Consider the following 27,841-nt stretch of genomic DNA (forward strand, 5'->3'; position numbering starts at 1 on the left):
CCAGAAACACTGAACCCTTTGCTTTCATCATCCTATATTATTGTCCCAATATCAGTAATGTAGTACTATGGTGGTAATCTGTACTCTAATCTTCACAACCCTATAAGGTGTTAATATTCTTGGGTCCACTTTGCAGACATAGAAACTAAGGTTCAAAGAGGTGACTTCCGTCCTCCCAAATGAATCGGCCTCTAAATGGCAGGAAGGCGGCATCCACGATCTGGGCTAGCCTCAAAAGTCTAAGTAAGGCCGCTGAGGGTGGGGACTGAGGCTCTGAGGAAGAGCTCCCCATCAGTACCACAGACAAATACACACAGCCAAAGCCTGAGGTCCATTTGCAAGGCGTGTTTTTGTTTATTTGCACGTGGTCTGGTTTTGCTGGGAAGCAGGGGTTACGATCACTCACCTCTCCCAACCTGGCCCGTCCGCCCCTCCCTGGAGGGGTCAACGTCCGGAGGCTGGAGGCCAAGGACTACCCGGGCAGGCGGTGACCTCGGAGGCAGAACCACGGCCTCGAGTCGGCCACTAACGGCGGCAGATTGACGCGGTTGGACTCCGCCATTCGTGCAGCGAGGAGGGGCGTTACCGTGACAGCGTCCTTCAAGATGAATAGGAAAAGGGTGGCTAGGGTGACTGTCTTCCCCACCCGCCTCTTCTCTCTCCAGTCCCCGCTGGGCCCCCTGCGTCCATCCCACGGCCGAAGTTACTAAGAGTCTGGCGGAGTAGGGGAGAGCCACTGATAGCAGTTCCGGTAACGCAGTTGCTCACACAAACGGACTTATTCGCATATAATTTGCATGTTCAGGTACTTCTGGAAGTACCCAATGTGTCTATACTTCTTTCCCAACAGGGCGCCCGGACCCGCCAACAGGCCGGCCGCTCTCCGCTTGAGGCCCGGAACCCCGGCCCTCACCCGGTAGGTCCTACTACTGGCCGGGTTTCCCAGCCTCGGGAAGATTGGCCCCTCCTCCCCCCCGTAGGCTCCTCCCCTCACCCTCTCCTCCCTCCCCTCTTCCCAATGCGTCTTCCCCGCCCCCTTTTCTATTTCTGAACAGGCATGTTCCGGGCAGCTCACCCGAGTCCTTAGATTGCTATGGGATTGGTAGGATCCTGAGCGTCGGAGAAGCAGGAAGGCATACCCTAAGAAGGACTACTGGGACTCACAAGAAGAACGGAGGCCTGCTGGCATTTTTTTTTTTTTTTTTTTTTTTTTTGGTCTTGCTTTTGCAAGAGGGAGGAGAGGAGGCTGTGCGGCCGGGTCGAACCTGTCCAGGCAGCGCGAAGGCCCCCTCAGGCGGCGCCGAGGGCAGCCCCTAAGCCGGGGCCTGGCTCCGCCGCCGCGGCCGCTGTCAGGGAAGCGCAGGCGGCCAATGGAACCCGGGAGCGGCCGCGGCTGCTGAGGCGGCGGTGTCGGCAGCCCGACCCCGACCGCCCGCACCCCTCCGCTGGGGTCTCGGAGGTAAGCGACTCCCGTGCCTGAGCTCCCTGCCCCTGTGAGTGGGGGGTCCCGCTCCCACCCCGTCCCGCACAGCCCCCCCCGCCCCCACACCTGGGTTGGACTACAAAACTGCCCTCCCGGTGGCAGCTGGACCCTGGGTGCCTTTTCCACCCTTTCCCCTCGAGTCTGGGGTCCTCCGCTGCCTTTTTGGCTTCCTCCTCTGTTTAGCTCCTCCCTCTGCCCCGGGGATCCCCCTTCCTCCACACACACACCCTTATCCCTGTTGCCTCCGTCCCGAATTATTTTCTCCGAAGTCATGAACCCTTTCCCCATCAGGGTACCTCTTGTAATGGCCATCCTCGTTTGCCCTTCCTCTTCATGTGTTCCTGCCCCAAATCTTCCCCACAGCCTCCGCCTTCCGCCCTTTTCCTCTTTTGCCCCTTTCGTCCGCTGTCTCCCTGCAGCCGCAGCATTGGGTTCCCATTTCCCTGAGCTCTCTCTGCTCTGTGGCCCTCTATTCATCTGTTTCTGATTCCATTACCTCACCGCCACCCACCCAGCTCCTGGCTTCCAAGAATTGCCTGTTCCCCTCCCCTTAAGGAATCTCGGGCCCTCGTCGTCATTCCCAAAGTACCGTTTGCATTGTACTTTGACCTTAATCCTTACCCTTCTTTAGAGTGAAGATTTACGATCCCTGCAACTTTCTTTAACGTCCCTTTACCAAGCCCTCCTCAAATACCCCAGCCTCTAGAGGTTTGTTCCTATAGAAGAGATCTGACAGCGTCCCTTCCCATTCAGGAATTCCATCTCTGACACTTCCTCCCTCCAGTTTCAAGGATTTTGCTGATCCTTGTGACCCTTGGTTCTGTTTCTCCTGTGGTCTCTATGTGTTCTCTGTCACATTTTTTTTATCTCTACATACCACTTATTTCAGGATCAGCTAAACCTTGACCTAAGAAGAAAATGTGTTGGGAGGAGGTGGGGGGAGCCTTAGCTGTCTCACTCAGGCTTTTCTGGACAGAAGCGTGTTTCTGAAGGATGCAGCAAGTTTTGAAAAAGTTCCTATTAGATTACACTTTGTTGACTACCCAGGATCAGCCACCACAAGGGATGAACAGGCCTGCATGGAAACTGTATGAGATTGTGAGAAATTGTTTTGGATTACTTAATATTACACTTGTCTTTGAGGAATCACAGAGTAGAGTGTCTTCCCGCTCCTGTCCAAATCCAGAAGGAGTCATTTATTTATTGTCTGTGGCTTACTGGAATAGTTTCGGTTAATTCCATAAGGGCTTAGGCCTAGGGTGGAGTTGGGGGTAACTGGGAAAAGGAACATGAGACATTAGAAAGAGTTTGTACATGCAGAATCAGGACTCCTGGGTTCAACATGTGAACAACAAGTGACTTCCTCACGTGACCTCTATAGTGAACTTTTTGGGAGAACGGCCCCCTCTGTGGGCATCAGTGCAGTAATAGGCTACTTGTAGGATGTGGGTTGGAGGAAAAATTAGACTTGGTTTATTTGTTTATGAAACATTCTGGGTTTCTCAGCAAAAGGCATTTCTTAGTGGTATAGCTGACCTGAGAGTTTATCTTCATTATGATCTCTCTATTGGGTCTTTCTAGTTGACAGCTATCGCCGTACCATTTGGTACAGCTATCCATTTCTTTTGAAAGACAAGCTCCAGGCCTGCTTCCTTTGCCTTGCTTGTTTTCCCCACTACATGTAGTTGCTGACCACTTGTGCTGTTCCTCTTGGACTTGATCCGTAACTCCAGATTCTATAGGTAGAAAGTGTGTTTGTGGGAAAGCTCTCTGAGGAAGATGGCTGGAAAAGAGAACTTGGAGTGAGGTGGGACTCAGGAAACTAGTTGCTCCCTTGTATGGTATGTCTCTCTTGGTCGATGCTAGTGAAGAGGGCATGTGAAGTTCCGTTTATCTTCCGACTCTCGGTCTTTTTGGAAGTAATCACACTTCCTCTTCCCACTTCTCCCTTGTCTCCCTCTTCGTTTGTTAGCTGGTGTGCAGTCTCCTCATCCTCCTTTTTAGGCATAGTTTTACTCCTTGGAAACACTCCCAAAGAAAAATCATATTTCCCCCAGTTTCCCTGCTTCATTCTCAGAGCTGGGTCCATGTTGCATGAGAACATGTTTGCTGAACGCCATCCAAAGCAGCAAATTGAGATTCTTTGATTTGGGGAAGAAGTTTGGGAGGATCCTTTCATTAATTGGCATGAGACAAGAGAGGGCCTAGTCCGAGCACATTTGGGGCTTGCAGCAGGGAGAAACAGTTCAGAGAGAAGTGAGTGCACAGGTTACTTTCTTTGCCATCTGTCTGTTTCAGCAGGGGCTCCCAGAGCTGGCTTGGGCTGTCTGACTGGAATCTGCTTATACCAGCTCCCATGGCCCTGCATAGAGACTTCTCAGCATGATTCAATATTGACTTAACTACCCCAAGATCACTGCCTTCCCTACCTTTCTGCTGCTGGCTTGAGAATGCCCTCCTCCCTGATGCCAGTCCCCCACTGGGGCTTTGGAGAAACATTTACATGAGCCTACTTCACTTTTGACCCTGAGTTTCTACAAGGAAAAAATAGTAATCTCTACCTTGTCCATTGAGGTCAAGGGGGGAATATGAGCTGAGCCCTACTGAAAGAAAGGTTTGAGATAGACTTTTAAGATACGCAGAACAGGCAGCTAGGGTGGATGCGGAGTTTCTCTGAAAGAGCAGTTTCTTTTTTAAAATTGTTATCAAAGGTGGGGTGCCTGGCTGCCTCAGTTGGTGGAATACACAACTCTTGATCTCTGGTTCGTAAATTCAAGCCCCCACATTGAGTGTAGAGATTACTTAAGGGGGATCCCTGGGTGGCGCAGCAGTTTAGCGCCTGCCTTTGGCCCAGGGTCTGATCCTGGAGACCCGGGATTGAATCCCACATCGGGCTCCCAGTGCATGGAGCCTGCTTCTCCCTCTGCCTGTGTCTCTGCCTCTCTCTCTCTCTGTGACTATCATAAAAAAAAAAAAAAAAAAAAAAGAGATTACTTAAAAAAAATATTAAAAAAAATTATTGGGGCACCTAGGTGGCTCAGTGGGTTAAGCGTCTACCTTCAGCTCAGGTCATGATCCTGGGGTCCTGGGATCGAGCCCCACATCGGGCGCCCTGCTCTGCGGGGAGTCTGCTCCTACCTCTCCCCCCTTCCCCACCCCCACTTGTGCTCTCTCGCTCACTCTCTCTCTCAAATAAATAAAAATTTTATTTTATTTTATCTTATTTTATTTTTAAAGATTTTATTTATTCATTCATGAGAAAGAGAGAAGCAGAGACACAGGCAGAGGGAGAAGCAGGCTCCATGCAGGGAGCCCGACGAGGATCTTGATCCCGGGTCTCCAGGATCAGGCCCTGGGCTGAAGGCAGCGCCAAACCGCTGAGCCACCGGGTGCCCATAAATAAAAATTTAAAAAAATTATTATCAAAGGCAAACATGCATTTGGTAATAAATCTGATGGTACTTAAGAGTTTATGATGAAATCTATAGTCCCTTTCCATTCATCCCACTCCTGCTCCTTTAGAGTTGACATCTTAATTATCTGTGTTTATTTCTGAAGGTTATCATCATAGCACTAGATAAAATGCTTGTGCCTCTTTTCTGATTAATTAATTGTTACAAAAGAGGATTGAACTTTAGAGGGTTTACACTTTTTGTTTCTATAATTGTCATTTTTATTAATTAGAAGCCTGTGTAATTGTAAATAGCATACGTGAACTTCCTTTTCTTTTTCCATGAATTTGTAACAGTCTCTCTTAACGACCCACCTTGTAGGATGAAGATAGTGGCTTCACTACCCTTTTTTCCAACTCACATGATCCATCTCTGAGGGGGAAAATTGAGCTTGCCTACCTGCTTGGAAATCAGATGATCTCTTAAGACAATTCTGTGAAAATACAGGAACATGTAAAAACATGAGGATTGGTCTAAATCAATCCATATTTTTCTAGTCCCCCTAAGAAGGGAATGGTCATTAACTGGGTGAGGGGATTGATTTGGGGCTTTTACCTTTCCTGTCCTAGCTGAGACCAATCCAGGAAGTCATTTAATGGAGACCAGTACTGGGTTGGAGGGTTGTTTGCATGGAATCTTTTGAGGTGATCAGAAGTGGGAAACCAGGTTAAACATCCCCTCCCCCTAGAGTTTTTACAGACATTTACTTAAATGCTAGGTCATACAGAAAACATGTATGTACACCCTCTCTGTCCTCTATAGCCCTAAACAGCCTCTTGATACTCAGACGAGGATTCCCTACATTGTGCAGTTAGCTGTGGAGCCCAATCAGTTGTTAATTTTCCTCCACTTCCACCCCAGTGCCTAGCAGCCAGCTGGTTGGCTGGGAGGGGAGGGGAGGGGAGGGGAGGGGAGGGGGCCCCCTCTTGGGTTCCCTTTGTCATCTAGTTTGAAGGCCAGTTTAGGTTCCCAGTGTGAAATATGGAGCCTCTGTTGTTTAAACGCTCTTGAGAGCGTACAAGCCATTTGATATTAAAGATTTAGATTTTCTTCCAAAGGGGAAGGATGATGAATACACCCTGTTCCTTTTTTCTCTCTTTCTTTAGAATGGTTACTTAACAAAGCTTACTTACCAATCCCATTCCCATTTCTTATTGTCTAAATTGGCAACTCAACTTGCTTCAGATGCAGGCAGTCCTTGAGGCTCAGAGAGGCAAGGGAGGTCCAGCTCCAGTTTAGTAGTTTCTAGAGGCAGAGCTACTGGAGAGGAGTCCAGTTTTCCTGCATCTCTTGACATCATCTGGTTCCCTGGGGGAATAAAGACTGTCAGATGGGAGATCTGGTCAGTGGAGAACTCCCCTGAGTACTGTGTGTGATTCGGGATTACTGGCTGAGCCCTGGGATTAAATACATACATACATACATACATACATCCTTTCCTCCCCTCCTGGTGCTAGTAATAATCCCAATTGTGATCACTTGGTGCATCTGCTGTATATCCTAGTGAGGACTGAGGTGCTATATGTAGGAAGGATGTCTTTATGTCTTTATATCCCTTGGAAGTTTTGAGAAGTAGATTTCAGGAGCTTTTGATAACTTAGAAGTCTCTGGAGTAGAGGAAAGGGGAAAGGTTTGTCAAGCATAGAGAGATGGAGAAAAAAAAGTTGGTTGTATAAATTGATCGAGACTATCATGTGAGTTTTTCAGTAGACCTAAAAGGTGGTGGTCTTAGTTGAATTAGAATGACCCTCTGGTGCGCGGAGTGCCCTGCAAAGGTGTGGCAAGGAGTGATTAAAGCTTTCTTATTATTTCTGTGTAACATGAAGTTGCGAGTAGAGACAGATCCACATAGGCAGCTATGCTGGTTCTACTGCTCAGAGGGCGCTGCCTAATTTTAGGAGAGAGCATGATGAACGAGTTCCCAAATTTTTACTGATACCAAGTTCAAGCTGCATCAGAGAAATTCAGTGATAGGAACTTCTCGTTTGACAGAGTTGGGAGAAAGATAAACTGAAGTAGCCTTTTTTGGTGATCTCTGAGAACAGAAGAGTTTTCCATCTGTCTTCCTGTGAGACTTTAGTGGTGACTGCTGGGAGGCAGGGACCTAGGCTATATAGTATTGGGCAAAGCAGAGTAACTTTGATTCTTAACATTTCAGAGATACAAGAAGAGGCACTGAAAGGGTGGTGGTGGAAAATGAGGCTTTCCAGAGTGATTAGAGAATTTGTATCTCAAGCCTCCTACCAAAGTTACATGCACCCAGATTCACTAGCATCAAAGGCGATGTCACTAATAGTTGGAAATTACCTGCATTTCAGTACTACAGTAGATTCTGCTTTCCTCTTGCTCATGCTCTTGAGTTTATCTTAGACTCACTTTTAAAAAAAAGATTTTATTTATTTATTCATGAGAGACACACACAGAGAGAGGCAGAGACATAAGCAGAGAAAGAAGCAGGCTCCATGCAGGGAGCCCGATGTGGGACTCGATACTGGGACCCCAGGATCATGCCCTGAGCCAAAGGCAGGTGCTCAACCCCTGAGCCACCCAGGCATCCCTTAGACTCACTCTAATTTGTGTTTTTGTAGAGTGGCCTCTGAGGCCATTGTTGGCTACAGTCAGACTCTGGAACTGGGTTGATCTGACATTAACAATGTGCCTCTCCCAGTCTTTGCTTTGAAATTTCCTTCTGTTACATACTATTCTAATCTATTCTGATTTGGTGAGGCTCTGAAGAATTGTTCTAGGAGGGCAGTGGCTTTTGTCAGCAAATATTCTCTCACTCCAGAGAGGGATTCTTGATGATGTGACTCCTGTTCCTCCTTGTTCTTTGGATGTTACAGTCTCATGAGCTCTAGCTGAATTCTTTTTGCCTTCTCCCAGGCTTTCCAATTCCTGGGCTCTCTGTATGATAATGGGGAAAGTCGTGTTAGGGTAAGAGATAGCTGTCAAAAATGTTTTAGGAGATTCTCAATGAATATAGCTCTAATCCACTTTACTTATAAACAGTATATGTGTGTGCACACACACATGCACATACACCGTTTACTAAATTGTTAGGTGATTAGGATTCAGCTAATAGTTATTGAGTACTACTGTATGCCAGGGACTGTGCTAGATTTTTTTACACTCATGAAGTTTTTCCACACAGCAACAATGAGAAGTAGATATGTTTTTCCCATTTTGTGGTTGAGGAATCTGAAACTCAGAAGATATATGGTTTGTGTAAGTTCATATACCTCATAATGGCAGATCCAGGGTCTTGAATCCCAGCCTGTTTGACTCCTAAGTTCAGGAGTTTCTCCACTATACTTCAGCTGCTGTGGCACTAGAGAAAAAGGGAATGATGTCATGAAGGCACACAAGCAGAGAAATGGCACACTTCAGCAGGATTGATGATTATTTTAGAGCTGTTTTCTTCTAAATGAAGCCGTGATGGTATTTGCTGGCCCTTATTCCTTCGGACCTCTGAGTCTGAAAGGAAGGTAAGAAAGTATCTGTGACTAGAAAAACACATCAGGACTTTGATACTAGGGGCGTTTGACCGGCTCAGTCAGAAGAGTGTGCGACTCTTGATCTCAGAGTCTTCAGTTGGAGCCCCACATTGGGTGTAGAGATTCCTTAAATAAAAATAAAACTTAGGGACGCCGGGGTGGCTCAGAAGTTTAGCGCCTGCCTTCTGCCCAGGGTGTGATCCTGGGGTTCTGGGATCTAGTCCCACATCAGGCTCCCTGCATGGAGCCTACGTCTCCCTTTGCCTATGTCTCTCTCTCTCTCTCTCTCTCTCTGTGTCTCTCATGAATGAATAAATAAAATCTTTAAAAAAAAACTTAAAAAAAAAGGCTTTGATACTAAATTGAGGTGAAATGCTTAGGACCTGTGTACAGAGTGTTATATGAGTAAGGCAATACAATTTAATGAAGAAAAGAGAAAGGTTATTGGCAGGCATGTCAAGGGAGACACAAGAAGAGCACAAAGATAGAAAAGCATTTGAAGAGTTAGGGACAAGGGAATAAGACCAAAATTGCTTCCCAGTCTACCTGAAGAATTTGTAAACCTGTATAATGATAACATATAAAGCAGCATTTCGCAGATACAAGATAGGAACAGAGGCTTAGCTGAGTAGCTAAGTGCAGAAGGAAGGAAGAATAATGGGATCAGCAGTGGAGGTAGTCAGGGAAGGCTTCCTGGGAGATGACTTTTCATCTGATTTTGAAGGAGTCCAGGAAGACAAAAGAAAGGAGAGGCTTGGGAAGATTTCATGGTGGATGAAAGAAAGACCTGAGGATGGCACCACTAACCAGTGTGTGTGTGTGTTTCCCTTTCTGTTCCTTTCTCCCTCCTTCCTCCTGTAGCTTGGAAGCTCGAAGTCTGGCTGTGGCCATGGGAGACATGGTGGTGGAACCTGCCCCCCTGAAGCCAACTTCTGAGCCCACTACTGGCCTGCCAGGGAATAATGGGGGTTCCTTGCTAGGCGTCATCACAGAGGGGGTTGGGGAACTGTCAGTGATTGACCGTGAGGTGGCCCAGAAGGCCTGCCAGGAGGTGCTGGAGCAAGTCAAGCTTTTGCATGGAGGCGTGGCCATATCTAGCACAGACACCTCCCTGGAGCTGGTCAATGGGGATGTTCCGGACAGTGCTATCCGTTGCCTGGATGATCCACCTACCCAGATAAGGGAGGAGGAAGATGAAATGGGGGCCACTGTGGCCTCGGGCACAGCCAAGGGAGCAAGGAGGCGGCGGCAGAACAACTCCGCCAAACAGTCCTGGCTGCTGAGGCTATTTGAGTCAAAACTATTTGACATCTCCATGGCTATTTCATACCTGTACAACTCCAAGGAGCCTGGAGTACAAGCCTACATCGGCAACCGGCTCTTCTGCTTTCGCAACGAGGATGTGGATTTTTATCTGCCCCAGTTGCTTAACATGTACATCCACATGGATGAGGACGTGGGTGACGCCATCAAGCCCTACATAGTCCATCGTTGCCGCCAGAGCATTAACTTTTCCCTCCAGTGCGCCCTGTTACTTGGGGCCTACTCTTCAGACATGCACATTTCCACTCAGCGACACTCCCGTGGGACCAAGCTCCGGAAGCTGATCCTCTCAGATGAGCTGAAGCCAGCTCACCGGAAGAGGGAGCTGCCCTCCTTGAGTCCAGCCCCTGACATGGGGCTGTCTCCCTCTAAGAGGACTCACCAGCGCTCTAAGTCCGATGCCACCGCCAGCATAAGTCTCAGCAGCAACCTGAAACGAACAGCCAGCAACCCTAAAGTGGAAAATGAGGATGAGGTAAAATGCCTGGGAGGGGCAGCAGGGCAAGACAGCATGGAGACAGGATGTCTGACATACAGCTCCTCTGTCCTTTTCTCTCCTTCCCTCTGTTTCATTTCACTGATTAAAGCATGGGATGTCAGAGTGGAAAAAGACCTTAGAACTCCTGTATTCCAGCTGCTTCATTTTACAAAGGAAGAACTCCGAGACCTAGAGAGATAGCAGTGCCTTGCCTTAGGTCACATAGTTAATAGCAAAGCTGACACTCCTGACTCTGTCCACTTGTTTTCACTGCCATTCCATTAACTATTTACTTAGTAGGAACTGTGGCAGAGCCCTCCCTACCCTGACTTGAGACCTGGGGTATCTACCAGAACCTCTCAGAGTGGCAGCCGTCAGGGAGTAAAAGGGATGGTGTATGTGCTGGGAGCAGGAGTATTAAACAGAGCCTTGGCTTCATTCTCCTGATCTCTCTTCTTCATAACCCATCTGCCTCAGCCCTCAAAGAGCCTGCTTTTTGTTGACTTAAGAGTCAGGTTCATTCCCCATCACTGAGGCACCTGCAGAATGCCCTTGTGCCTGTCTTTCTTCAGGGGAAGGGATGTCTTAGCATTTGGGAGAAGCACAAAGGGAAGAGGGAAGCAGTCTTGGTATAGAGTAAATCTTGGGCATGCCTAGAGTCTAGTCAGAGACCTGGAGGCTAGAAAGAAGAGAAGCCTGCAGGGGCAGTTAGGGGTTTCCAGAGCAGGGAAGAGAGAAGCACATCAGTAGGTTATGCTCACCTTCAATTCTATGTCTGGATAGATAGCTTGGGGAATTTCCATGGACAACCAAGTGTCAGTGACCTGGCGTCCCAGCCAGACAGTTATGCCCCAGTACCCGCCCCCCCCCCCCCCCCCCGCACCCCCGACTCACCGCTGGCCTGGCTCTCATCCTGGCCGCCAGCCCAGCCTAGAAAAGAAGGGAGAAAAGAACAAGGAATTTGCACTTGTTGGAAAATGCATATAGCCATGGTGCTGGCATCTGCCCCTGTGGGGCACATAACCCACCCACGATTTTGATACAATGGGACTTCTTTTCAGCTGCTTTCAATCAGAGTGCCTAGGGAAGGGAAAAGGCAGGAGGGTGGGAGACGACAGAGCCTGCTTTCTGGAAATTTGAGATTTTGTTATAATAGCGAAGCCAAAAGAGCTAACATTGGGCACTTTTCATGTGCCAAGCAGCATGCCAAGTACTTTGCATCTCATCCTCAATAGTCCTAAGAGACAGGGATTATTTTACCATCGAGGAGACAGGCTTAGAGAGAGGTGAGGTAATTTGCCCAGGGTCCCTCAGCTAGGCCTCAGATCACAGCCAGTGCTCCTAATCATCCAGCTGAGCCTTCTTGCTTATTTCTTAGCATCTGCTTTCCCAGACCCTCAGCTGTTAGAGTCCACTTGGGGAAGAATGGCCTAGGCCCTCGCCATCTAGGTTTCTACAGTTCCATGCACAGGCAGAAGACCCCAACTGTTCTCAGAACCAGAATGGACCATTTTCTTTTCTGGTTGAGCTTGGCAGGGAAGTTAAGTTCAAAGTCATGAAGGGAGCTTGTTGCAGAATAAGAAGAATCATCCAGATCTGGTGGGACTAAGGTCCTGGAGAGTTTGGGAGTTCTTCTCTTGGGGTCAAGCCCATAGCAGTATGTGCATGAGCAGCTTGTAAGTGAGCCCCTTGGTGCCTCCTGCCAGGCATGGTTTTTCTCTATTTGTATTGGGTAGTCCTGTCTTAGGACCAGAAAAGCTGAGGCCTTCGAGCTACCTTGTGCTGGTTCTTGGTCCCTCTTCTTTGGATCTAACTACTTCCCAGGATGGGACTGTGGGTGACTCTGAGACACAGGTATTCTCTGAGCGCTTAAATCCTCTGGGGTGGCTTCTCTGGCTGCCATTCTTCCCATCCTGGCTCCTTATCATGGATTTTTAGATCCAGGAAAAGAAGGAGGTATCAGATCCCTAGGTATTCCTAGGTTATCTGATGCTGGCAGAATGAGACACCTGAATCCATAGTGCATTCTTAGGAAACATGAGAGCAGAAGTGAAAGAATAAATATGAATATATCTATCTAGGGGTCTGAGCATTGGAGTCTTCGGCACAAAGGTCTCCCAGCCCCTTTGGCAGTTTGAGGATACGTCTGTCAAGGTTTTTGTTCCCCAAATACCAAGATTTTCCTCCTCTTGCTCCTCCTTTCCCCCTCATTCATTCACTCAACAAATGAGCTTATACAGTGTGCACAGCCCATGCCAGAGGCAGTGAAGGATGAAGGATAAAGTACGGCTCTTCCCTCCAGGAACTTGTAATGTGGAGACCCCATTATCTAAGAGCTTATTTAGTGTGTGACTCTCAATTTTGTATACTGAAACTTAACAGAATTTATCAGTTCTAACACTTTTTGGTGGAGTTTGTGACTCTCTTAAAAAGCTGTTTCCTGCATATAAGGAGGAAGTCTACAGCTTCCTAAACAAAGCACGTAATTATCTAAAGAGAAGCTCTGGAGGGTAAAGTGAGGCCACAGAAGAGAGGCCCTGGCTGTCTGCTTGTGCAGCTCTCTTCCTGCCTGGAGTCTCCCTGCACAGTCATCCTCTGCCCACATCTCACACAGGGTACTGTTTACTTTTAATGACAGATCTTTCACACTCTCCACTACAAGCCAAGGTCTCCTCACCATTGCAGCCCCCAAGCCTGCCACTTCACAGCAGTTTTTGTCAGCCTAATCAGAGGACTCTGCTCAGGTAGTCTTCCTTCCCATTAGTAACTGGATGGCAAACATTTTGGCCTAGCATGGGGGCCCAGGGAGCAGAGATGGTTTAAGTACCACCCACCCTGCCTCATGTAGTGGCACTCATGGCAGATCAGCTTTGTCTTTTCAGGACTATAACCTTTGTACAGAGAAATCTGCTGCATGTCACACTAGAAGCCCCAGTGAGCCTTCCAGCCTGATGGGGTGTGATGTCAGCTTCTTGGCCTCAGCTTTTCTCTTGGAGCTGACTCAGTGTGAGTGACTCAAGGCTAGAGTAGGAGAGAGGAGCAGGTCATGATATTCCTCCCTTCCCCCAAGGCTGTTAATGAGTCAGAGAGGACCTGTCTGTGGAAGAATCAGCTGGAGCATTGCTCATGGAGCTAGTATCCTCCCTGCTCTTCCTTCCACAACCAGCTCATGGAAAGAAATTGAACCACTAAGAATAGGCTGTGGCATCCTCATGCCTCAATTCTCCCTCCCACCTCTACCCAAAGCAGAGGAGTAGTTGCCTTGGGAGAATATTTGGCTTGCCTTCTCCCTCAAATTGCCCGTCTCCTCAGATTCTTCAAGGAATGACCTGACCATAGGACTCCAGTTAGAACAGAATGTAAACCATGAAATGGAATCAAGCAGATGCTTGAAATGATGATTGCAAAGTAGAAGCTCGGTGACCACTGCCTCCTGCCCTGGGAGCTCCCAGTACTTTGTCTCCTTGGTCCAGGCCCCTGCCCTCCTGCAGATTTATGCACACATATTACCCCTTCTCCCTGGGAGGCCTTGGTGGACAGAACCCAGGATGGGCCCGTGCACAAGCTGCAGTAGAGCTGCTGAAGGCGACTTTTACCACCAGCCCTTTCCCCTGTTGTGCTCACGGACATAAGTAAGACACAGGCACGGGGGGCAGATTTAGATAAATCTCCTAGGCTGGGACCTAGACAGCTGCTGCTTGCCTGCTCAGCTTTCTCAGGTGGATGCAACTAGGACCAGCTCCCCAACTTAAGTCCGAAAATTATAATTTACTGAGTGTGGCATGAAATAGCCGGACAGGCAGCTTGCAGAGGTTTGGTAGGTATGAAAGTTATCCATCCTTTCCCCCAGCAGCATCTAGCCCCAGAGGTGTCATGCTCATGGCTCTGGGGGTGTCCCTGTCACATGGTTCAAGGTTGGGACTGGCCTTCCCAGGATGATAATGAAGCTGATGGGAAAGGAGACACCGCTGGCACTAAGAGTTTAGCTCTTCTGCTTACTCCCTGACATTCCTAAGAAGCTGGAGGAATACAAGCTTTCCTGTATGGGGACCATGCAGCTTGTTAAATTCAGTCCCTTTGTGGTGATTTCCACGGAGAAGGATTTGGTTGGGAGCCTGTGAGTGGGTGAAGAGAAAGCAGGCAGCTTAGCTGCCCTGCAGCTCCCAGCTGTAGGGTTTGTCCTAGAGGGAGAGCTCAGTGCAGGCAGGGAGAAAAGGGGAAAAGCCAAGGGCCACTGTCTCTTCAACCCTTCTGACCTCAAGATCTGAGCCAGCCCTCCAGAGTCTCCCACAGTTGTCACGAATTTGGGCAAATGGTGTTTCTGGGTTGACTTTCTCTCAATAAAGCAGCCAGGTAGAGATACACAAGAGAAGCAGTTATGATCCAAGGTGGAGCTAAATTCTTTGCCTTTGTCTCTCTCCCCTCCCTCCCTGCCCCTCCTACTCCCCTTGCCCTCTGGCCCTTTCCCAGGAGCTCTCCTCCAGCACCGAGAGTATTGATAATTCATTCAGTTCCGTAAGTGGGGCCAGGCTGGGACTGGGTGGCAGGCTCCCCTCCCCCCCTCGGTGGCCGCATTTCCTCTCCGTCCCCAGGTCTTCTGAGTCCCCAGGCCAAGGCTGGAGTTAAAAGGTGTCTTTTCTTCCTGGGAGATCAGCCCCTTCCTCCCAGACCTCCCCAGTCTGGAAGAGTCTCCCACCCTTTGTCACCAATGCCTGGAGCCCAGGCTCAGTCCGTCCTTCTCCCAGACGTAGCTGGGATGCAGTGCGACTCAGCCACCAGTTCCTGGGTCTCTAGAGCAAACAGCTGGGAGAGAGGTAGAATTTACCCTGGATTGGAACCAAGAATTGCTTGGCAGAAACCCCCATGATCCTGTTTCTTCCCACCACAACCCTTTCCTCATGGCTTCTGCCATCAGATCATCAAATATTTATTCAGTTCTAAATGCTAGGCCCTGTGCTGGAGGAGCAGACTCCAAAAGGAAACAGGATTTGGCCTGAAGGAAAGTTTTACCTCCCCACAGCTGGTTTCCTTTTTTAGCTTCAACCACCTTTCTTCCAGGTGTGAGTTCTTCCCTTTCCCAGCTCACTGCCCAGGAGGTTCCTTAATCCACATTCTCCTTTCTTGTTCCCTCTGGACTAACCCCTGACCCTCTGGTCCCTCAGGGTCTCTCAGACCTTGTTGTTGGGCAGAGACGTGAGAGGAAATGCTGGACCCTCTGGGAGTTTTGGATGATTTTTTTACATTTTCTTTTTGATTTGTCTTCCCAGTCAGTTTTCTCCATTCTGTGCTGATCCCCTTTCAATCATGATTCCTATCTCCTCCCCTGTTGGCAGAGCCTCTCTTGAGGCCTGGGGTCACATCTCCAACATGCCTAAGAAACATAGGGGCCCAACCTGATGCTGATTTGAGGATGGGAAGGAATTCTACCTTTTCTGATCTGAAATGACTATGAATTGGTTGGGGTGGAGGGTCAGTGACCATTTGCCACCTGAGTGGATGGATTGGGGGATCAGGATGAATGAAGGAGTGTTTCCAAATTTCCTCTTCCTTTCTTTTGTTTTCTCTATGAGGCCCCTGGGATATTTCCAGGGACCACAGAAGCCCAAGTTCTACTATCTTCCTGTCTTTGTCTCTTTTTAACCCTGTCTCCCAGAGCATTCCTGGTTGGTTCTGACACCCTGTTTGATTATTATGTGGGGCCCTGAGACAGCCCCCAGTAGTTTGAGAGGCTGAGACACAGGCTGTTCCTTTAAACCCTGGTTTTTTGCACATGCAGAGATGGACCTGGTACTACCCAGCTTTCAAAAGTAGCTCTTTTTTTTTTTTGCAGTGTGAGGGAGTGGGGGGTAGAAATTCTCAGTTCTCAGGAAACTAAGCAGGACCCACAGAGGGAGAGAAAGGTCTGTTCAGTGGAATACTGCTTTTTCTAAGAGGAGGAAATACTGTTCTTATCTAGCTGAGGGGAGCTGGGATAGGGATGCTGAGTGGCTACCTTTGATAAAGTACCCCTTATGGTAGAAAGACTTAGGCTGGGAAAAGAGCCCTTCTTTGTGTCCCTCTTTTCCCCCACCCTCACCTCACTCCCCAGACGGACTTTGTCCTTTCTGGGCATTGTGAAGTGCCCAGCCTGAGGAGCCAAGTTCACATCAGAGAGCTATTAGGGAAGCCTAGTCCCTGAGACGTAGGGGAAGAGAACCCAAGGAAGGATCACTGAAAGAGACATACCTGCAGGGCCTGTGTCAAGGGCCAAAAGGAGCTATTGCTTTTTCTACTCACTTCCCCGTACCTGCCTCCTTCCATCTGCTTTTTCTGTCCACTTTGATTGTTCCTTCATTAATGCAAAGTCTGCTCACCCCCTTCACATCCCCTGCATGTGCACTGACCCCTTTTAAGACATTGTGGGTGGACGGGGATGCTATGAAAGGTAACAAAAGTCATTTGAATGAAATAAATCCTTCTTTGAAAGAAGAGATAGTGACTCAGGGCACCCCTCCCTAGCTTCATGGGGCTCTTACAGAGCCCCTCAGCAGAGACTCAGCCCAAGGACCTGGAGATAGGTGAAGCATGACATGTCCAATATAACCATCTCTTCTCTCTGGATCTTGTGCCCCCATCCATCTTAAAGCCTTGAGACAGTTTGTAAGGAACTCAGGTCCAAGAGAAGAGGGGTGCCTCCCAGTGACACCAGATTCATACCCCCTTAACCCTGAAGAATCAGCCTGTGGAGGGGTATGCTGGCTTTTCTACCTATTCCCAGCTGAAGTTGTCAGGGGTAGAGTGATGAGACTCCCTACCAGTGCCAAAGGGTAGCTCCTTCCCTAGGGTTCTCCAGACATTGGGATCCCTGGTCTTCATGGCCAGGAGTGACTAAGTGGGTGGTCTACTTTTTTCTATGGTTTCTTCACCGTCTTTTACTTTACTACAACTCCCTGTAGCCCGTCAGACTGGCGCCTGAACGAGAATTCATCAAGTCCCTGATGGCGATTGGCAAGCGGCTGGCCACACTCCCCACCAAGGAGCAAAAAACACAGCGGCTGATCTCAGAGCTCTCCCTGCTCAACCATAAGCTCCCTGCCCGAGTCTGGCTGCCCACTGCTGGTTTTGACCACCACGTGGTCCGTGTGCCCCACACCCAGGCTGTTGTCCTCAACTCCAAGGACAAGGTAGGTAGGCTCTGGCCCAGATCCTACCCCTCATATCTCTTCTCCCATGGTTGTCCAGGTTTGTGTATACTTCCAGGGATGCCCCACCAACATCCTGGACTCCATGACTCATGTGCATGTGTCAATCTTGACTTTACCTCAGTGCTGTTATGATTCTGAGGGCCCTCTTGTCTCCCTTCTTGGCTCTTGTTTTTCTGGACCAAAGAGGCCTAATCTTTTCAGCTTGATTCTTCCTTCCCATGTCTCATGAGAGAGTTGCTCTCCAGTTTTCTTTCCACCCCTTTGGTAGCTCTTCCCTAGCCCTCCCATAACTCTTAGGCTTTCCAAGTAAAGTGACATGGAATAGAAAAATCCTCATTTCTTTTTTTTTTTTTTTTTTTAAGATTTTATTTATTTATTCATGAGACACACACAGAGGCAGAGACATAGGCAGAGGGAGAAACAGGCTCCCTTTAGGGAGCCCGATGTGGGACTCGATCCCAGAACTCTAGGATCATGCCTGAGCCAAAGGCAGATGCTCAACCACTGAGCCACCTAAATGTCCCGAAAAATCCTCATTTCTAAGACGTATTCCAATCATAGGAGACAAGAATGCCCGACTCATGTTGGAGAAAATTAGCTGAACTTGTCTGTTGATTGGAATGAGTACTAATGGTTCAGATTCTTCTTCAGAAGAAGCACTGAGGATTAGAACCCTGCTTATTAGAACAGTTGCTGGCTTTTCCCCAGTCTCTTGTCTGTCTTTAGGACAAGCCCCAGGTAGGCTTTTAGGCCTTTCAAAGGTAGTAATTGATAGTTTTGCCCAAGTACATCATCTGTACATATTGAAGCTCAGCTGAAACTGTTTTTTAAAGATTTTATTTATTTGAGAGAGACAGAGACAGAGAGACAGAGAGAGCACAAGCAGGTAGGAGAGGGAGACTCAGGCTCTCCGCTGAGCAGGGAGCCTCATGTTGGGCTTGGTCCCCAGACGCCGGGATCACGACCTGAGCCCAAGGCAGACGCTTAACCAGTTGAACCACCCAGGCACCCCTCAGCCGAACCATTTTCAACACCTGTGCATTCTCTCACCCAAATTCTTGAAATGCATGTTCACAGGACAAGTTCTTACCCTGAATGTGACATTCATAGTGTCAAGGGACTGACAGGTGAGGGGGTTAGAGCTAGGAGTGGGCAGCTGGAAGGACTGGGTTAGCAGAGTTGAGATTGGGGGACAGTGGTGGAGATAAGTTGCAACTACTGTTTTCACACACTACCCCTCCAGGCTCCCTACCTGATCTATGTGGAAGTCCTTGAATGTGAAAACTTCGACACCACCAATGTCCCTGCCCGGATACCTGAGAACCGAATTCGGAGCACACGGTCCGTGGAGAACCTGCCCGAATGCGGTATCACCCACGAGCAGCGGGCAGGCAGCTTTAGCACCGTGCCCAACTATGACAACGATGATGAGGCCTGGTCAGTGGATGACATAGGCGAGCTGCAGGTGGAGGTGAGGGAGTTCCCAGGAGGTGGTACTGGGGCCCAGTATCCATTCTCTGGGAGCTTTTATTGTATTTGAGACAAGGCAACACACCCTGAGGCAGGCTGACACAAGTGCCCACACGAGTGAGATAGGTACTAATGGGGATGAGGGGGAAAGTTCTGAACAGTGCTAGTCTGCAATATTCAGGTGGAGTTCTTTTTCCTGCAGAAAGAATTTAGGTTAAATAAAAGGGTGAATTTCTAAGCCTAAGGGAGTAAGGGAAACTTAAAATATCTATTGAACATCTCTATAAAGTTGTCGTAAGAAAGTAGAGAATGAGTCATACATTCATTCATTCAAGAAATATTTATGTAGGGCCTTCTTTGTGCCAGCCTAGAATGCTGTGGGCTAGCAAACAAGATGGCTCCTGCCCACAAGGAGTTTATGACCTAAAAAGAGAAAGAACAAGACCAGTCAGGAGGTAGCTGTAATATGTGAGATCCAGGTTGTGCTACAGAGAGCGAGGCATTATGGTGGCACCTGAGGGGGTGGAACTTATTCCAGACTCAGGCCTGGGCACACACCAAGTGATTTCCTGAGGAAGAAATATGTCAGTGGGGGCCCAAAGATGGGTAGGAATTTGCTGGACAGAACATTCCTGGCAGAGGGAGTAGCAAATGTGCAGAGACTGGAAGACGGGACAGCTTGGCCCATTTGAGTAACTGAGGGACATTGTGTGTGTCTGTGATGTGCGGTGTGGGTGAGAAGTGAAAGGGAGGCTGGAGAGGTTGGCGTGAGCCAGATTGTAGGAAGGATCCTGTCAATTGTGGAAAGAAACTTGGATTCTGTGCTGGAGTTGTGAAAAGCCAGAGCCTCATTTTATGTAGGACTGTGACACAACCAGATTTGACTTTGTAAAGACAGATGCTCTGTCCTGGAGCTTACAGTCCAGTTAGGGAGATCGGACACAGACGTTTAATGGAAATCTGTTCATAGGATATACAACAAGGCCGTGTGCAGTAAGTGCCAAGTGGAGCTGAGAAGTGATCTGCTCGGGAGGAAGGAGAAGGGAAGGGCCTTGCTCTGGGCCTTGGGATCTGGTAGAATGTTTTGTATTTGAGAGAAATGGGGAGATAAGACTGAATGGCTGAGATTGAAGAAATGGTCAGAGGGCCTACTTGGGAGAAACTGTGTCCTGGACCCTATGGGAGAATGCAGCTGTAGCCATGGAGAACTCCTAGTGGAAGGCCACAAGTCCAGCTTTCTGTGGCAGTCATGGTGGTGGTGCGCAAACTTGAGTACACTGGGGGGTCTTCTGGGGAAAACTTGTTAAAAATTCAGGCTTCCAGATCTCGTTCCCGGTAATTCTACTTCAGACGGATGGTGGGATATAGCAATCTGAATTTTAGCAGCATTCCAGGTGATTCTGAGGAGGTAGTTCATACTTTTTTTTTTTTTTTTGTAGTTCATACTTAAAGAAGCATTGCTGTAAGGGCTGTGTAAGTGCCCAGGTGTTTGGGGTCCAAGTGGTGAGGATGGTGTGCAAGTAGGGCACGCTTTCTGGAGCAGAGTCCAGAAGTGGGGAATGATCATGATGCAGAGGCAGCAAGCACACAGAGTTACTGGAGGAGCAGATGACAGAAGTGAGGCCCGTGTTTGGCACTTCTGACCTGTGGCCTCTGCTCTCCCAGCTCCCTGAAGTGCACACCAACAGCTGTGACAACATCTCCCAGTTCTCTGTGGACAGCATCACCAGCCAGGAGAGCAAGGAGCCTGTGTTCATAGCAGCAGGGGACATCCGGTATGGCCAGACCACCCTGCCCTGAGTTCCTCATCCCTCTCAGGCACTGCCTATCTCTGTCCCCTTCCTGTCTGTCAGCCTCTTTCCTTCTTTTCTCTCCTTACTCTGTCCTTGTCCTGAGGCCACCAAACTTGAGGCAGTGAAGGTACAGGTGGAGAAATTACTGGGCTCCCACAGAAGGAAGTTACGTTTTAAGAGGACTCCAAAGGGATGAAAGCACCAGAGGAAGGAATTAGAGCAACATTTCTTGGAGCAGGTCTGAGGACTACAACTGTCCGAATTAAGGGAGAGGGAGGAGAGCTTCTTGGAAATGCAGATGCCAGAGCCACACCTGATCTGAATCAGAGTCTGGGTCGGTCGAGGATGGAGGAATGGGGAGGGCCTAGTAACCTGCATTGCAACATGATTACAAACCACCAGGTTAGCAAAACTCTCAGCCCAGGTTTCTATCTCTGTGTGCCCAGAATCAAGGAAAGAGTGCAGGAAATGCCAGCTTAGACAGGGACATGAGGCTCTGGGGTAACTCCTCCAAGCAAATGATATAGTTTCTTCCTGCTAGACGGCGGCTCTCCGAGCAGCTGGCTCACACCCCCACAGCCTTCAGACGAGACCCGGAAGACCCTTCTGCAGTTGCTCTAAAAGAGCCCTGGCAGGAGAAAGTAAGGTGAGTTGGGAAGGGGTGGTCCCTAGGCACCTCCCAAAGCTTAGAGGCGACCACAGGTACTCACTGTGGCATATGTTGTCCTCCAGCCTCTCCCAAGCTGTCAGCGTCCCATGCGTCTGAGTCCTTGCCCTGTGGGGAGTTTGGTTTGGACTTTGAGCAGAAGCCTTCTGGCATTAGTCCTATGACACCTTTTGCTTCTTTGTTCACAGGCGGATCAGAGAAGGCTCCCCCTATGGCCACCTCCCCAATTGGCGCCTTCTGTCAGTTATTGTCAAGTGTGGGGATGACCTTCGGCAGGAGCTCCTGGCCTTCCAGGTGTTGAAGCAACTGCAGGTAAGAGGGAGGAAGGAAGAAAGGGAACTCAGCCCAGCTGAGGTGAGCACACAGATTGTTAAGCAGCGTGTTCCACAGGGAACTCTGCTGGAGACCAGCTTCCTGCCCAGTCCAATGAAAGCTGGTGCTCCTTCCCCAGGAAGTACAGCCACTGGAACAGCTAGCTCCACAGCGACCCCTCGTGGCCCTTTAGTGACATGCACCTGCTATGTTCTCAATTTGGGGGACTGGATTTGTCCTTTAGTCCCGGCAGTTGGTTTACAGTGTGCTGAGATGTGGATTCCTTGAACCTTTGGATTGGTCGCCTGCAAGCAACTTCACCTGTTAATCCTCTTCTTTCTGTAAATATTGTCATTTTCTTAAGAGGCTTTCTCTGGACCTAAATCCTTTCCTGTCTTCTCCCTATTATTTGAATTTGGATTAATGGCCCACATTCTCTATGCTTGTGAGGTGTCTGTGGTTTCCTGTTCTCCCTGCCTTTTGGGGCTTTCTATTTAGTGCCTTTTTTTTTTTTTTTTTTTTAGATTTTATATATTTATTCATAGAGACACACAGAGAGAGAGCGAGCGAGCGGCAGAGACACAGGCAGAGGGAGAAGCAGGCTCCATGCAGAGAGCCTGACGTGGGACTTAATCCAGGGTCTCCAGGATCACGCCCTGGGCTGCAGGCGGCGCCAAACCGCTGCGCCATCGGGGCTGCCCTACTTAGTGCCTTTTCTTCCATACCTCCCAGTATCCTGTTGAGCCCTGGACTTTCACAACTCCCTGGTCCTCAGTGAGATCAATGGGTTTTACTCACTTGATGGCCTAGAATCCAAGGCCACAAGGATGGGAACCATCCAAGGCTGGGGACAGAGGGGATTTTAGCCCCTTCCCCTAGTTTGGAAAGATGACAGTGGCATGCATCTGTGTCTCCTCACAGTCCATTTGGGAACAGGAGCGAGTGCCCCTGTGGATCAAGCCATACAAGATCCTTGTGATTTCTGCTGACAGTGGCATGATTGAACCAGTGGTCAATGCTGTATCCATTCACCAGGTGAAGAAGCAGTCACAGCTCTCCTTGCTTGATTACTTCCTGCAGGAGCATGGCAGTTACACCACTGAGGCATTCCTCAGTGCCCAGCGCAATTTCGTACAGAGTTGTGCTGGCTATTGCTTGGTCTGCTACCTACTGCAGGTGAAGGACAGGTGGGTGAACTCCTTATCCTAACCTTGTTCCTTCGTGAGTGTTCTCACTTACTCTTCACCTCCTGTTGCCTAGATGTAAAAGTGGAATGAAAGCACATTTGTGTGCCATTAAACAGGGAGTACAGGGGCAGAGAAGTAAAGGACTTGTGAAAGGAGCAGGGTCGTCAGGGACAAAGGAGAATGAGGACAGGGAAAGCTGTGGGGGAAGGATACTTGAGGCACGGGGACAACACTGTGTACTGGGAGCTTGGGCCCCACTGCCTGGCAGAGTAGTAGGCAGTGGCATCATAGGTGGGCTGAGGTCAGGGCAGAAGAGCCTTCATTATGAGGTCAAGGGGCTTTATTTTGCAGGCAGAGGAGTGACAAGATCCAGGTTGTGTGTAGTGACCCCCCTCAGGGCGCTGAGGGTGAGGTTGGACATAACCAGGTCTTCAACAAAGCAAGAGGTACCGAGGTCCGGCCTGAGGGTAGTGGTAGAAAGAGAAAGAGAAGGTGGGTATGAGGAACATGGTGGCTCTACAGTTGCAACTCCCAGCCCTGAACTCTCTCTCTTGTTCCAACATTTGAATTTCAAAACTTTTAAGTATCTCTTGTTTTGCCCAGAGCTGTCATTTCTCCCACTATCACACTGACCTTTGTGAGGTCCAGCTTCACATATAGGCAAGCATGTTGGACAGAGATAATTACACCGCCTAGGGTCTTGCTTTCCTAGACGGTCTTCAGTGACTCAGGGTCAGCACCGTGAATGCTCCTGTGAGTTAAACCTCTCACTGGGCAGAGGGCAGCCTCCTGAGAAGGCAAAGATGCAGTGGCTGGTGCTCCTGGGGTTCTCGTGACATGACAGCACATGAAGATCTAACAGGGCTGCTTATCAGAAATCTAACATTTATTAAGTGCCTGCCATTCTTCTATTAAAACCAGACAAAAACCCTTTCAGGCAGGCTTTTCCTTGTGAGGGAAATAAGGGTCGGGGAGCTTGCAGAGGCTCTGCATGTGCAGGCTGATGGGAAATTTGGTTGCAAGCTTTAGACTGTCCCGGAAGAGGTATGATTTTGAACCCAGGGCCCAGAGAGCCTAGAGCTGAGCCCCAGATTGAGTAAATGGAGGGCAGGGAGGCAGGTGCTAGTCATGCCTCTGGGCTCTCCTGTAGAAAACTAGTATGTTTGGAAGATTAGAGTCCATCCCTTTAAAGAGGCAGAGGGGGCAGGCAGCTGGATAAACCTTTTATAAGAACTCAAAAAAAGAATGGATGTAGTGTAGCTGTGAATGAAATCAGCCACTGGAAAGAAGTGGCAACAGTGAATGACAGGCCCCAGACTGGAGTCAGGTGCAAGGTCTCCTTACCTGCTTCAGAACAAGCCCCGAACGGCTTTGCAGCCAGGAGCTAACTCCAGCAGCTCAGAGAGAAGCTGCCCCTCCGTAGCTTTGAGACCTTGTGCACCGAGGAGCCTCCGTTTCCTCACCTGTGAAACGAGAGGTTGGATGAGGACATCTAGAACCTTTCTTGCTCCCCAGATGGTGCCTGTGTTGGTAAATTTGTAATCCTTTCCCCACGGGAGAAGGACTGAGATAGGGCTGCTTCTCCCTCTGTCCCCCTATTGTGGCCAGTCAGGCCAAACCTAGAGAAGGTGGCTCCAGACCCAGAGCTCTTAGCCTAACAAAGCCTCTATTGACATGGAGTAGGGGGTGGGGGCTCGGAGGGGGAGTCGGTTATGCTGAATGGGCCAGGCTCACATGCTTAGCATGTTAATTGTTCCTCGTTCTGCTGGCCATTCATGTGGGAATCACAAAGACCTGGGAATTATCTCCCTCTAAGTCTTCTTCCTGCAGCAGGCCCCTAGTAATTGCCTCCTGAGATATTTTACATAAGGGATCTTACCATATGGTTAAAGCCTAGTCCTCGGAGGCCCCACACTATTCACTTAAACCCCACTCCGCCCACTCTTCTAGAGGGGCTCTGCTCTGCAGCGGGCTGACAGGAATTACCAGTAACACAGGTAAGTAGGTTCTGACTAGAGGTCTCCCACTGATGCCAGGGCTAGGCCTCTGAGACAATGGGCTGGAGCTACAGAGACCTTTTCTTGTTTCCTTCCAGGTTCTCTATTCAGAGGGGATCGCTTTGGGTGCTAGAAGCATGACTTTTAGAAAATGGGGATATTCTTAAGCTGTTCTAAGTTGTTAATTGCAATTTCAAAAAAAAAATCCTAATGATGGCAGTTTCAGACCCCAGATACTTAGTTTACTTCTCTGATTCCCTTCTTTCCACTGATTAGTTCTAGGTTCTAAGAGGTGGGGCCCAGAGTTGTAGGCAGCAACAAATTTGTCAGGAGGCTCCCCTAACCTGGTATCACGTGGTCAGGGCGTTGCAGCTTGAGGCTCCCGCCTCAGTCAGACTTACCACTGCCTCTTTCTCTCCTCTGCCCCCTCCTCAGACACAATGGAAACATCCTTCTGGATGCAGAAGGCCACATCATCCACATCGACTTTGGCTTCATCCTGTCCAGCTCACCCCGAAACCTGGGCTTTGAGACGTCAGCCTTTAAGCTGACCACAGAGTTTGTGGACGTGAGTCAGGAAGGAGCGGTGCCTTGCTGTGTTCTTTCTCTGTCATGGAAGAGGGAGCTGTGGGCTCCCCCCAAATTAGGGACAAACAGAATAGAAATAGCAGGGAGCCAGGGCAGGGCTAGCTGTCCCAGGAGGCTTCCTGGCTGATAAGAGAGTGGGGAAGTCAGAGAGTTCGGCATGTTTGTCCTGATGGAGGAAGTCCTGGCTGGCTTGTGAGCCCCTGTGCACACACAAGTCTCCCTTCGCAGGTGATGGGGGGCCTGGATGGCGACATGTTCAACTACTACAAGATGCTGATGCTGCAGGGGCTGATTGCTGCTCGGAAGCACATGGATAAAGTGGTGCAGATCGTGGAGATCATGCAGCAAGGTGGGCTGAGAAGAGGTCAGGTGTCTGGGGACAGGGCTGCGCCCATAGTGTTTCAGGTTTTCCACTTATGTTGGAGCCCCGGGGCATGGAACTTCCAAGAAGCGGATTCCACTTCAAGACTGGGGGTGGGGTGTCCCAGGTTTTCAGCTCTGCTGCCAGTTTGTCCTTTGGGACACTCTTCCTAACTCCTAACCAAGCTCTGGGTCCCAGGGATGGGGGCGGGGGGTGGGGCGGGAGCCCAGACTGCAGAAACTACCCCTTAGCCACCCTCTGGGAGAGAACAGCCCCATCTCCTGCTTCCAGGTCCCTCCCTGTCTTCCCATCCCTTGTCCTCCTAAATTTTTGTTCCCTTCTGTCCCTCTGGCTCTGTTCTTGCCAACCTTGGTGTTTCTGGTCACCATTTCCTTCCCTGTTGGCCCTTGACCACTGACTACCCTGTCCCCAGGCCCCTTTCTCTGCCCCAACACCCACTCCTCCCCATGAGCTGAAAGTATTTCCTCTCCGCTCACCTTGATCTACTCTTACTGAGCCATTTCCTCACTGCCTTGCCACCTAGAGTCTCTTGTCCAGGATCTCTCTTCTCCCAGCTCTTCTGGGCCCTAGTCTCCATCCCCCTCCTCAAGACTGCCATGCACACTTGGGCTGAGCTGCCAGTCTCCTCCTCCTCCCCATCCCCGTCCCCACCCCACAGGTTGTCGCTGTTGCTCGGGAGCATCCCTGTCTGGCCCCGTGATGACGGTGGCCCAGGTCATCTGTGAGTGTCAGACGTAGCATAGGCAGAGGCCTGCAACCAGATAAGTGCCCAGCTCAGGGCCCATTCCCCAGCCCCTCTTCGCAGCCTTCCCTCTGGGTCCTGAGCCTCTGCTCCCTCCACACTCACCAGGGTCCATGTGGTGCTGGCTCCCCACACACCCTCACCTAGAGGGGCTTAGGAGTGTGGGATGAAGATGGGCTCAAGACAGCCCCCCCCCCCCCCCAATTCCCCCTTCTCTTCCCAGGCAGAACTGGATCCACGGTCAGGGAGCACTCTGATGTGGGAGGGAAGGGGGCACTTCAGATAGCCATGGCTCCCTCTGTATCACTTGCTGTGGCTGTTACCACTGCCCCTCCCTACTCCACTTTCCACCCCGTGACCCCATGCGCCCTCACCGCTTCCCCCAGGTTCTCAGCTTCCTTGCTTCCATGGCTCCAGCACCATCCGCAACCTCAAAGAGCGGTTCCACATGAGCATGACTGAGGAGCAGCTCCAGCTGCTGGTGGAGCAGATGGTAGATGGCAGCATGCGGTCTATCACCACCAAACTCTATGACGGCTTCCAGTACCTCACCAATGGCATCATGTGACACTCTCCTTCTCAGGCCCCGGAGTGGTGGGGGATTCAGCGGACCTTCTCTGGGAGGGCCCTTGTCTGAGAAAACCCAAACCAGGAAACCCCACCCATGGGAAATGGAAGGCAAGAAATACAGAGGATCATGTGATAACTGTAGAGCTTGCAGGGGGGGGTGGGAGAGCCAGCGGCAGGGCCCAGACTTGCAGGGGCTCCCCTGCCCCCAGTGGTGGCAGTGTCACCACCTGACAGACTGCAGGATTCGCTGCCCTCCAGAGAACAGAGATAGACATGAGGGGCACTGGGGCCTTTCTTCTGGCTGGTGTCCATGAGGTTCTTTCTGCAGGCCATCCGACTCTGTTCTAGGTCCCGGGAGTGGAGGGAGGGGGGCAGGAGTAGGTTCTCGGTCCAGAGGCTTGATCCTATGGTTGGCCTTTGGCCATGCTGCTGCCCAACTCTGTCCCCTCCCAGCTACTGGCCCAGGCCAAGTTCCCCTTGTCAGGTGGGCTCTGGCACAGGGTCCTGCACTTGCAGAGGTTCCCCATCCCAGGGGAGGGGAAGGGAAGGATCACCGCTCCTCCAGTGGACGAGGAGATCCACCTAGTCACAGGGAGTTCCTTGGCCTGATCCCTTCCCCCACCCAGGGAAAGCGCTCTCAACTTTTTATTTTTAATTTTTGTTTGAAATAAAGTCCTTAGTTAGCCGTTTGTGTCATTTCTAGATTGTATTTGTCTCGG

The 27,841-nt window shown here is 49.8% G+C and overlaps 1 protein-coding gene across 5 annotated transcripts; it reads left to right on the forward strand.

Annotated features, from left to right (window-relative positions):
- The first annotated feature begins 611 nt into the window (after nt 1-611).
- Nucleotides 612-27,811, forward strand: PI4KB (phosphatidylinositol 4-kinase beta). 5 transcript variants are annotated; one of them, XM_072769167.1, is made up of 15 exons: nt 612-751; nt 851-916; nt 1,056-1,459; nt 9,291-10,227; nt 14,701-14,745; nt 17,166-17,393; nt 18,658-18,885; nt 20,550-20,659; nt 21,219-21,323; nt 21,533-21,656; nt 22,578-22,843; nt 25,276-25,408; nt 25,657-25,777; nt 26,469-26,531; nt 26,939-27,811. In XM_072769167.1, the coding sequence occupies exons 4-15, from the start codon at nt 9,319-9,321 to the stop codon at nt 27,118-27,120; spliced, it is 2,514 nt and encodes an 837-aa protein (XP_072625268.1). In that variant the 5' UTR covers nt 612-751; nt 851-916; nt 1,056-1,459; nt 9,291-9,318; the 3' UTR covers nt 27,121-27,811. The 5 variants fall into 5 exon arrangements, with proteins under 5 accessions (XP_072625268.1, XP_072625270.1, XP_072625271.1 ...); XM_072769169.1 differs by lacking the exon at nt 26,469-26,531; XM_072769170.1 differs by lacking the exons at nt 14,701-14,745; nt 26,469-26,531.
- The last annotated feature ends 30 nt before the right edge of the window (nt 27,812-27,841 follow it).

This window comes from Canis lupus, chromosome 12 (assembly GCF_048164855.1).
Source record: "Canis lupus baileyi chromosome 12, mCanLup2.hap1, whole genome shotgun sequence".
In the NCBI taxonomy this organism is placed as follows: Eukaryota; Metazoa; Chordata; class Mammalia; order Carnivora; family Canidae; genus Canis; species Canis lupus.